Source organism: Protopterus annectens, chromosome 16.part0, assembly GCF_019279795.1.
Source record: "Protopterus annectens isolate FY-2018-M chromosome 16.part0, PAN1.0, whole genome shotgun sequence".
Classification (NCBI taxonomy): Eukaryota; Metazoa; Chordata; order Ceratodontiformes; family Protopteridae; genus Protopterus; species Protopterus annectens.
Window position 1 is genome coordinate 560,157,684 of NC_056750.1, and position 12,489 is coordinate 560,170,172.

Here is a 12,489-nt window from a genome sequence, read left to right on the forward strand (position 1 = left end):
GGGATATCATGCCTGTTAAACTTGGTGGACTTCTTCGAGACAGACAGTCACCAAAGCTCTAGATGAGGGCAAATCTGTGCATACAGCCTACCTAGACTTAGCCAAGGGCTTTGATACAATCCCCCACTCAGACATTATTGATAAACTCACCCAGCTGGGAATCAACCCATATATTGTCAGGTGGGTTGCAAATTGGCTCACTGATAGAACTCATACTGTCAAAATAGGGGACTCCACCTCCTCCAGCAGACCTGTAACCAGTGACACTTCACAGGGATCAGTTGTGGGACCCCTTCTGTTCGGAATCTACTTCTCCAAAATTCAGGATAAAACTAAAGGACTGTGGCTAACCAAGTTTGCTGATGACTGCAAACTGGGAGCAGTCATTGAAACCCTTAGCAATGTCAACATCTTGCAAGAGGGTCTTATGCAGACTAATGACTGGTGCCATTGTTGAAAAAAAATGCATTGTCATCCCGTTTGGCAAGGGTGATGTCCCTGCAAACTACCACATCATTAGCAGTACCCTAAGCACACAGTCACTGGTGAGAGATCTGGGTGCATGGTTTGACAGCAACCTTAATTTCGATCACCATGTCCCCACAGAGGTAAAAACAGCCATTTATATTGCTCATCTCATAAGTAACCTCCCTGTACGCTTCCCTCATCAAGTCAATAATAGAGTACAATGCTCCATTTGGTATGTTCCTTTCCAAACACCTGCAGCAATTGGAGAGACCACAAAGGTTCCTTAAAAAGAAAATTCAAGGTCATCAAAATCTGTCTTATGCAGATGGACTGAAATCATTGTCACTGGACTATGTGTTGTACGGACTGCTTAGAGGTGACCTGTGCCTTGCATGTAGAGCAATCTCTGACCCAGCTCTAATGGAAATGCTGCACATTTACAAGTCAAATGACACACAGGGCACTCACTCTAAGGACCTTAACCTGATATGTGACATCAAAAGAACTTGCTGGAGAGACAGATTTATCTCACAGAGGTTGCCCCACCCTTGGTGCAAGCTTCCTAGTCACATTAAACAAACATTGGCCTTATTTTAAGTGCAATATGAACGATTGGATGGTTAACTGGAAATTCACTCTGGGGGTTCCACCTGTGTCCCTTCTTGGACAAGGGCAATTAGGTGCTGATTTTAGTGTCTGCTTGAACCAGACACCCTTGGGAACATGGATTAAACTTGACTAGGCTTGTAAGGGCCCTTGGGCCATTAGCCTAGTAATCTCCTATGATAAGTACCCTCACTACCACACAGTAACTTATCCCTGCAACTGCATGTGTACACACTTCAGATTTGTCAGACATTTTATTTGATTTCATACTTTTCAGGGTAAGAGTTGTAGACCATAGTGCTTCTATTTTCTCTGACCATATATTTTCCATTTATCTCATAATGTTATCCATATTTTTTACTTAAATGTATTCAGTGATGCTATTCATCAAGTTCCACCATCACATGGTTCCAGCTTATTAACAGTGGCAAAATGTGAAAGTTCATTACTTACAGTAACACAATGTACAAGGTAAGTCTTTGAGAGCAACTTTTTCACATAATATAGCTAGTTCAGTAAGTCACAGCTCAAACAATTGCAGTTTGGCAAATAACTCGCACTTTATTGAGTCCAATGCTCAATGCTAATGGATTTCCTTCTTGGTGCAGACCCAAATGTTGCAACCATTTCCATGAGTTTAACTTCCATTCAGTTCAGTAGTTCTCCTCAGGATCTTTCTACAGGTTTCCATGAATTCTGTCTGCAATGAAACTACCGAGAGTGTCAGTCCCACTATACAATAGCAAATATCTGGATTTTTTGATTTCTTACTCATGATTTTTTCATTATGACCTCACATACACTGAACTAGTACAGGTACCTTATTTAATGTATCATATGTACCTCTATCAGCTTCTTACCACAGTTCATAGTATACATAAACTGTTAGATACAGCATTTCTACCATATTACATTTTTCATGCATTAAACAGCCTCTGTATTACATAATAAAATATCACTTGCTGCCAACGAAGGTGAGATAACTTTCATTACATCTCATATTGATATCACTGAACTGGTTGAATGTTTTTTAGTACTTTGTGATGGCATGATTACTGAAATTTTTCAAGAGGAAAGCACATTCTAGAAATGTGCTTCATTTAGGACACAGTGTGAGAAAGCACCTAAGTGGAGACTTGGATGGATGAGGGTAAACAATTATCTCCAAAAATTGAAGGAAACTTGGTCAAAACAAAAAAAAGTGTTTATGAAAACTGAAAAAAATTCATAAAAGACTTAAGACTAAATATGAAGAGAAGTCTGTACAACTAAGGCCAGAGGCAAGTAGGTATCTTTCAGTGACTGTCAACTAAATAAATGATGGAATGCCAGATTTTAACATTTTATATAAATTTGGTTTATTATTGGGTTTATATTAAATCGTCAATGTCAAGGAACATTGAGATTCAGTATATAAAAGAACAAAACATCAAAACCAGTATGTTCCATTGAACCTACTGAATAGCACAAAACCTAAGTAGAATACAAAAAAACATGTTTTCACAGAGGGGTAGTTCACTGTATTCCTCATGCGGGCGACTGTGACCCCCCACACCTCCACGACTTTAAATATCCAAATTCTGAGATTGTATCACAGTGTGGAAAAGACCAAATTCCCTTACCCAACTGTCCACCACTCTAATGGAAAGCATACAGCATGCTACAACTTAGCAGTGCAAGTTAATGGAACATGCATATCTTCTTACACTGCTAATTCCAACATTTTCATTAAACTACAGCATTAAGTGAGATAAAATTTGATCAAATGCTGCTAAATAATGGACTTCCAAGATGGCTGCATGCTAATCAACAGATTAATTAGAGATATCCCTGTGTGAAAATACAAAAGTGACTAGACTTGGGAGTTGGTATAATGGTTATGGTGCTTGCCTCATAGACACAAAGGACCAGGGTTTGATTCTGACCTCTGGTTATTGGCTATGCTTAAAATAAACTCTCGGGGCAGTTAGCCTAATATTCATCTGTAAGGAAAAGTCATTTATTGGGCCTAGGCAGTTAGCATAATTGTTAAGATCTTTGCCTCCCACACACAAGATACAAGGTTCAATCCTGACTACCTGTCAATGTTTATATGAAGTTTGCATGTTCTCCTTGTGCTGCTGTGAGGTTACTCCCACTTCCTAAAAATATGCTGAGTATTTCAACCTCAACTCACCTAAGAATGGAATTGTGGGGGACCAGGCAGGAGTGTTCTCTTTATGCTTTGCTATTATAGCTGGCAATTGGTGCAGAGGTTAAGGTTTTAAGCATTAGTTCCTGTGGTACAGGATTTGATTCTTTCAGTCCTCATATGCCTCCTGTGTGGCCTTCAGCAAGTCACTTAACTAGAGATTGCTCCCAGGTCAATCCTGAAAAAGGACTGTGTGTATCCAGTGGGCCTTTACCTAGTTGCCAAATAGGATTATTACTAGTGTGGGAGGTTGGCACAGTGGTTAAGCTGTTCACCTTATAGGTACAAGGTGCATGGTTTGATTCTCACATGGGGTAATTGGCTGTGCTTATAATGGCCCACAAGGGCAGTTAGCCTGGCACTAATTTATGAACTTATGTTGGGAGATTGGTGTAATGGTTAAGGTATTTACCTTACAGATGCAAAGTGCAGAGTTTGATTCCTACATGGGGTAATTGGCTTGTCTCAAAGTGGCCCCCAAGGGCAGTTAGCCTAGTATTAATATATGAACTTTATCTATGTGAACCTTAAAAAAAGAGACAGTAAAAGTAAGGTAAAACTCAACTACTGGCTACTAATTATATTGCCTAGATGACAGCAAAGAAGAGATTTGTAGAAAGTAATAGAAAATCAACCAGAAAAGGAAAAGAAAACTCTGGCTGTAAAGAATCATGCAGCTGTGAAGCAAAAAGTAATTCAGGTTTCAGCTTTGGTACAGGAGATGGCTTCCAGTAATTTAGAGGAAAAATATAAATAAAATGCATACAGAGGTGTTTAAAATAAGTATAATACTAAAGGAATACATAAAGTCAGGTAACAAAAGACTGATAAAATATAAGAAGTAACTAGCAATTAAGATGAACTAATAAAACTGAAAAATTAGAGAATGAAATTAACAAAAGGCTTTCTGAACATGAGGCTTCACAGGAGGAGCACTTTCAAAAAATAGTAAAGTTAAAAGATAGAGCATGCAGAAATGTTTTGCTGTACCTTAGAAACTGGAAGGAACATACTGCATTAATTTTATGAACAAACAAATAAGCAGCTTGGCTGGTGTTCTACAACAAGATTCATTAATCAAGAGAGGACATTATGTATGTGCACCAAATCTGGCCTTGAGAAAGCAGCCAAGATCTTTTTATTTTTTTTAATTTTATTTTATTTTACATATGTTTACTGGGAATGTCCGACTGGACACAGATCCATTTTCAGCGGAGGCCCGGGAAGAAAAGCTCCACGAATATGACAGTACATTATATTGGTTAACATTTCCAGTTATACAAAGCATTAGTTAACATTAGTATAATATAAGACCGCATTCATGCAGACAGTTACAGTTCATTACCTTACAGTGGTAATATTTGCAAGGTACAGGATATTTCGACTCAGAGTACAGTATGTTGGTTGAATACAGATAAAAAACAGTAGTTTGATACGAGTTATATTGGAGTATCTTCTAAAATTTGTGCAAAAGGGGTAAGACAGTAGAGCATAATTTGTTTTACAGCTTTGTGTCATTAAGCTATTAGTGGTTGAGAACAATGGTGTTTATTTGAGTGAGTATTGATAGTGAATTATTAGGTCTAGCCTGGGGGAAGACATGAACATAGCCAGTTTTGCATAAAATGTGATTTGATGTATTTTTTGAAGAGGTAAGGTGAGGATGTTGAGGTTAGGTGATTGCGTAGAAGGTTCCAGGTTTTTGCAATGCAGCAGGCGTAGAGTGATTTGCCAGCTTCATTTTTGTGCTTGGTGACCATTATGTGGTTTTGTTGTGCTGATCTTAGGTTTCTGGAGGGAGTATAGTGTTGAATTATTTGTTGCAAGGCAGGGGTTTTCAAAGAAAGGTAGTAGAGCTTATGGACAGTGGTGAGTTGGTTGAGCAGAAGGATTTGGGGTAATTCAAGCCAGTTGAGTTGTCGGAGACATTGGCAGTGATGGGACCTATGTGTGGCCTCATTAGCAAATTTGGCAATTTTTTTGTAGCATGATTCAATTTTAGAAAGCTCTGCTTGGTGAAGGTGATTGGGGAGGCATACAGAAGTGTAGATAACAGATGAGTTCTAGCTATGGTGGCTTTTGTGTGTCTGGTCATGTAGTTGTGGTTTCTATAAAGGAGTCCTATCTTTTTATTGACTTTCTTGATTGTTTGAGAAATATGGATGTCATATTTAAGTTTATTATCAATTACTACTCCTAAGAGCTTGGTGTGAGGTGTAGGAGTAATGGTAGTATTGTCTTTGGATATTATTGAAAAGTTATTTTTTGTGAGGGGGGGGATCTACTTGGGCTAAAAAGAATAAGTTGAGTTTTCTTTGGGTTAAGCAGCAGTTTGATGTTGGTGAACCATTCTTCAGCAAGGGTAAAGTTATTTTGGGTTATAATTTGGAGTTTATCAAGGGTGCTAGCAGCACTTATTATAGTGGTATCATCTGCGTATTGGACTATTGAGGTAGAGGGCAGGGATGATGCTATGTCATTAGTGAATAATGAGGATAATAGTGGGCCAAGGATGGATCCTTGTGGTACACCAATGGTTATTGGGAGTAGGGGTGATAGGTGGTTTTCCCAGAGAACAGCTTGCTGTCGGTTAGATAAATAGCTACTGAACCAGGATAAGGTGGAAGCGTTTATGTTAAGAGTGGCAAGTTTTTCTAGTAGTAAACTGTGGTTCACCATAACAAAGGTTTTGGATAGGTCTATGTATATGGAGGATACAAACAGGCTGTTGTTTCTGTGGGTATTAATATTGTTTGTGAAGGATAGCAATGCTGTGGTAGTACTGTGTGAAGGTCTGAATCCATGTTGGGATTGTGATAATAGATTGTTGTGAAGCAGAAAATTCATTAGTTGTGAGTGGACTACTCTCTCTAGAATCTTTGATAGGGGTGATAGTATTGCAATAGGGCGGTAGTTACGAAGTTCAAGGGATTGTCCCCCTTTATGTAATGGTATTATGTGTGATATTTTCCGTGATTTAGGTACTTTGGATTCAGTTATAGATCTGTTGATGAGAATGGATACAGGATAGGCTATGGCCTCTGCAGTAATTTGTAGGAATTCCGCTGGTATTTTGTCTACTGCTGGGGTTGTTGACTTCAGTTTTTTTGAGTAGTTTAGTAATAATTGTAGTACTGACTGGTTAAAAAAAAAATGCAAATGTACAACTGGAATGCGCTGCTCCTGAGAAAACTATGGCAAAAAGGAAAAGCATTAAAAATTGGTGATACCAATGTGTTTGTGGAAAATGCACTGTACAGCATTCCAAAGAGAAATATGTTCATCCCAGCAGTCAGGGAATGTTGAAAGTCAGATATGATATTCAAGATACTATATTCAGCTATCTTTAGAATATTTTTTTCTTGGAGAATCAAAGACATTTTTAGATTCAGAACATACTAAGAAGGAAACTAAAAAAATGGGACTCTGCCTCTCATTCTTTTGACACCAATAAAAAAAACATAAGGACACTTTGCCTGTGAAATCTTTCCATCGTTCCAATGGAAAATGTTTCAGTGACCAAAAAAAAAAATCAGGAGCTGACTAGTAGACTTAAGAATACCTTGGACTTGAACCAGAAACTAGTTCTGGAAGATGGATAAGATCATTAAGAAGATCAGTAACATTGTAATATTAGTGAATACATGGTAAACTGAAAAGTATCAGTTCCATTAAATATATAATTAGACGTGAAATGTGACTTTGCAGAAGTGGTTGAGACTTATCATGATTAATTGCTTGTACCTCTGGACTCTGTCTCCCACTGAGGGCATTTGTTCTCAGTCCAACTTCTGCAACATTTGATCAAATTCCATTTAATCGAACACTGTAGTTAAATGAAAATGTCCCATTTGTTGGAAATGGCAATGTATGTGAATACATATGTTCCATTAACTTACATTGCTAAATTGTAGCATGGTATATGTCTTCTGTGAGATTGGCAGACAGTGATATAAGGAAATCTATTCCTTTTCCTAATGTTGTAAGATCTCAGAATTAGTATATTTAAAGTTGCTGGGATGCTGGTGAATTTTGCTGATTGTGTGGAAGTTGTGGGAGAACTGTAAGGCATATACCCTCTATGTCCTTAATGCTTAGAAGGCCACTGAAGGAACTGAAGAATTAAGTATAAGCACAACAATTGTTGTTTTTTATTAATATTTGTATAAAATGTTATTTGTAAATTCCACGTTATATTACAAAGCAGTTTTGTTTGGGGTGCAGCCATGGGTATTTTAAATGTGAGGTGGGGAGTTTTGTTAGTGACTGCTGTATATGTTGTTGATATTAAAGCAAGAAATTACTTTCTTCTTGGTTGAAATGTATCTAAGCTTTACACTAGTGATGTAAGGAAGGCTGGAATGCAGCAGGTTAATATAATTCTGTGAACTTGGGCTGCTTGGGTGAGGGATTCAAACATATATTTATTGTATTAAATATAGAATTATTATAATTTCTCCTGTTTTTATCTAAGTGGCTTTAGATTAATGTCATTGGTTTAAGCTGTAGACAATTTTTAAGCAAAAAAGTTTGAAAAATAAGGCAAATGATGAAAAGATGGAAAATAGTAACTTTGTTTTGCATTTACAAACTCACTGGATATTTTTCCCATTAGCAAGTACTCTCAGTGGTAAGTAAGTCAACAACTGCATGTAGTTAATCATGAGGGTGTCTGGATAGTGGGTTCTGGGTGAAATTTAAGATTCTTTCATGAATCCGCAAAGTTCATAGCTGTATTTTTGTCCTCATAACTGTCTTTACTTGGAGATGAGCAGTCTACAATGCAAGCAGTTAATTATGATATGTCTGTCACTGTTTGCTGTGTGGAATGTTAACTGAAAAATTAAGTTTGAAGGAAATAGATCATTTAACAATTAATTGCCTCCAGTGTTAATTCACAGTGCACAGTTCTGATTATTTAAAAGTAGCCAGTCCACTTTTCTTAGGGCTAACAGTTAATGCTTAGTGAAAACATACAAGTTGTTTTTCACATCTGGGAGGAGAACAGAGATAAAAAAGAACTGATGGCAATCAGCATAAGTGTGAATATGGTACTGCTGCAATCAGGAAATGTAATTTTTTTTTTTTTAAAACACACATCATTTTGTGTGTAAGGCAGAAGATATGGGTTATGAAAATCTAATTAGTGTTTTTTAAAATAATCTTAATGAGTGTTTTCACTGAAGCAAAATGCCTTGAAAAATATGACATGGGCTCAGAAGGAAATGACAGAAAGCAATTAATAAGAAATTAGCCTGTCAAATAATAGTGTTAAGCATGTAAGCTAAAAGTTGGAAATATACATTAAAATATTTGTTGTAAAATCGGTAGGAGTAACAGCTTTCTATTGTAATAGCTACTCTGTCCATGTTATTATGAAATGTAAATGGTCTTACAGGTATACACAAAAACAAAAAGTATTAAATTATAGTAAGAAGAATGAGTTAAAACAGTGTTGCAGAAAACATGTTTGGATAGAATTAAGCATATGAATTTGGCAAAGAAACGATTTCATGTTAGACATTCAACAGGATGTTAGTACTCCCCTTTTCTTTTTTCTCTAATACTGAATACTTGAGTGGTTCTAATAGTAATAAAAGTGGATAAAAATACAATATTGGTAGATTTGTGGCAGTAGGGGATGAGTATTATGCTTGAGTGTATTTATATTTCATCTAAAACTCATATTATGTAGCTTAAAATAATTTTAGAAAAAGAGGCAACTTTCATCAGGGAATATTATTTATGAGTGGGGTATGGAACTTGGTTTTCAATAGTAAAGATATATCAGGGAGACATCAAATGAAAAATATAATACAAGAGGATATATTTTAAAGAAATATATGACAATATTTGGTATGCGAGATATGAATTCAGTAGTAGGAACTCAGACATAATTTACGTATTATTCCTCAAAATACAATAACTCAGCTAGACCAGGTAGAATTAAATTTCACAGGAGCACGGGTACTTACTTGAAAGGTTTGATATACATCCAATAACTATTTAACATCATGCACCAATACAAACTAAGATACAGATGCAGGGTAGTAAAGTAAAATAAGACACTGGTGCTTTCCTATTTACTTGTTAAAAAGAAAGGAATTTAAAGAATAGGTGGTTGAAATTATTCAAAAGATATTAGGGAAGACACAAATTTCTAGAGAAGAAAAGCTAGTGAGTGGGATAAAATGAAAAAAGACATTTAAAACAGGGCAGAAGTAAGTCTGAAAGAGATATGAGAAGGAATTTAGAGGGCTTGACAAAGGTTTAAACATGAGAGAATAATGGAAATTTCAGACACATGCACGCACACACACACACACCTACAAAATGCAATGCTACGATAATTTTATCGCAATGTATGACAATATATGTCTTTTTGCTGCATGATGGCTCACGATCTCTATAGAGTTTCACATTGTGCATCTGTATTGTTATAGTGGGCATTGCTAATTAGACAGCAGACTCGATGAGCTTTTCATTGTAATGTAACATAGTAATATATCATTTTCTACCACAGTTCCTCCTAGCATTGAAGGTGAAGATGAAGTTGAAAACCTAAAGGTGAAAGCAGAGCAGTCCATCAATCTGACCTGCAGAACAATTGGTAAGTTGAACAAGCAGGAAAACCAATGTCTGAGAATGGAAATTTCTGTTGTAATTATTTGTAAACAGTTTATTAAAGTGATTTACCAGGAAGTTAACTGTTTGCTCATGAATCAGGTGAAGGTTTCCAAGAACCTTATTAGAGTTCCAGTTTAGTACTTCTTGCTTGCTACTGCCTCTGGGTTTCAATCTGTATACCCTCACCCCCTCATTTGCCTACACTACTTTGCACTTCCTTTGTGAACAGACTGTGCTTCTGTGCCTCTTGATTTTACTTTCTGGCAACCCTAAACTTCACCCATCCTGACATCATCAATTCCTGAAAGTATCCGTGCTCCTTCCATACCACCACAAACAGCATCCTCCCCCAGTTCTTGTATAAACATGTTCCAAGCACCCCTCTCGTCCCTCGCATAACCTCTTTACTCTTCTACTCATCTATAATTCCAAGACATACACAGGTCTCATACCTCGTCCTAACATTGCCAAAGACTTGCCTTACGACAAAAACCTTTCCCACCTCAGTCACAAGATGTCTTGCAACAGCTGTGTGAAAATCTTTGTCTCAATTCAACCCATAACCAATCTCTTCCACAACCCCCTGGCTTTCATCTCTCATAATTTCCATTAAATAACACCTCAACTTACCCTTGAACCTACCCTCTGCTCACTCCAGTATCTCTTAAATTTCTCCAGTTTCTCTCAGTTCTTGCCCTTCCTTCCTTGTCCTGGTAAATAAGTTCCACTCCTTCCACTCCCCCAACCAACTTCCCCACATCAGGTTTAACCTTTTCTGAACTTAAAGCATATTCCACATTTCCTTTCCTCCTTCCAGACTTTCCCAGAGCTGGGCTTACTCTTTATCCCACTCCTTCCCCTTCAGCAGTCCCTTTTGCCCACTAAGATAGGCTCCTCAGCACTTCCTGCTTTTCATATGCATCATTTTTCCTTGTCTGCTGCTTATCCCCTCCACCACATAACCTTTCCTTAGCTGCACATGCCATCTCATGTCCTAGTACATCTATTCCATTTCACTTTTTCTTCTGTTCTCGTGATCATCCTCACATGTGTTGCTGCTATACATCTGTGAAACTCTGGAAGCCCCATTGTCATCCTGCCCTGCACTATCCTCACCCTTTCCCATACTAGCACTTAATATTTGTAGTATTCTTCTCCTTCAGATCCAAGACAAAGTACTTCATCTGGTGCAATACCTGGAGAAATGTAATAACCTATACACTGGCATCTGCATGGTCTGTGCCTCTGACCACCTGTTGAGCCATCCCCTGTCTTCTCACACCATTTATTTCTTTTCCCCTCAACTGTTAGCCTCAGCTTGGGGAGTAGCCATTGTAATTTTGCTTTTTTCTGTCCCTCACCTCCAAAACCTCACATTTTATTTTATTTATTCATTCATTCATAGCTATCTGTTAACCACGCAAGTGGACTTTCCTGGCAACATCCATTTGTTTGCAGGTGCAACTCCAATTTTTTCTCAGTCTCTTAAAGTAGTTAACCTTCTTTTAAAAGTAATACTGGCCAAAATCACTTCTTAAGTTCAGAAACAATACAGCAGTGACTACAGGGTAAGCCCTGAGCTGTTTTGCAAAATATATTTCTGTAACACTGAAACTTCTCAAATATATAACTTGCCAAGCTTACTGAAAATGCAACATATGGGCTCTCTTTCTGTGTTATTGTAGGACCCTGGCATTGGTTGTATTAAGTAAATGGGTATTACGTGGTACATCTGCTCTCCAAAAAGTTTGCTCCTGTATTGTTTCAATGTCCTGTGCTCCAGCAATTTTGATAAGCTGGAATTTTCAGTAAGTTTATTCACGCATGCATGCATGTGTGTGTGTGTGTATATTTGTGGTGGTGCTGTTTTTCTTTCTTTCAGTTGAGCACTGCAATGGTCTCTGTAGATAGTAACTAAATTTTGTATCTTTTTCCCCTCCTTCAGGTAATCCAAAACCAAAGATCACTTGGCTTAAAGATGGTTCTGTGTTAGTGGACCAAGGCAGCCATCATCTGTCATCAGATAGCTCCGTTCTGCACATTACAAATGCTACCCTATTTTACAGTGGCCATTACACTTGCATGGCATCTAACAGCATAGCTGACAGAACAAAACACTATCAGATTAACGTCCTAGGTAAGCTGCAACCTGCTTTGAAAAGCATTTGACACAATGTTGTATATTTGTGGATCTTGCTAATTTTACCCATGGCTGAGAGTGTAATACGGTCATGATGCTGATGGTGGAGAGATAAGAAAGGTATAATGTATTGGTATATACCAGCATGACACTCATTTATATATGGTTTCTTGTTATTCAGCAAAATTTACATTTCTTCTGCTTTATTTTCTGAACAAGATCAAAATGAATATTTTTGCATGTACAGTTCATTTTTATAATTTTATTATTGTGTTAAAAAGTAGTTGTTCAGTTTTTTCCTAGCTCCTTATTAAATTTGAATGCAAAAACAGGAATGTCTACTAATGCTGTAAGATTTAAATGTCAGTTATCAAGATGTAAAACTCACCTGCTAAGGTTCGATTGCAACTTTAGGTTTCTGTTACAATATATACTAAGAGATTACTTCAGGCTGGTG

At 37.2% G+C, this 12,489-nt stretch overlaps 1 protein-coding gene across 2 annotated transcripts in view; it reads left to right on the top strand.

Moving 5' to 3' along the window:
* Positions 1-12,489, top strand: part of HMCN2 (hemicentin 2) — a 2,554,053-nt gene that overhangs the window by 1,577,488 nt on the left and 964,076 nt on the right. For both annotated transcript variants that reach the window (XM_044058392.1, XM_044058391.1), the window contains exons 48-49: positions 9,789-9,875; positions 11,838-12,029. In XM_044058392.1, coding sequence (XP_043914327.1) covers positions 9,789-9,875; positions 11,838-12,029 — 279 coding nt within the window. The remainder of the gene's footprint in view (positions 1-9,788; positions 9,876-11,837; positions 12,030-12,489) is intronic.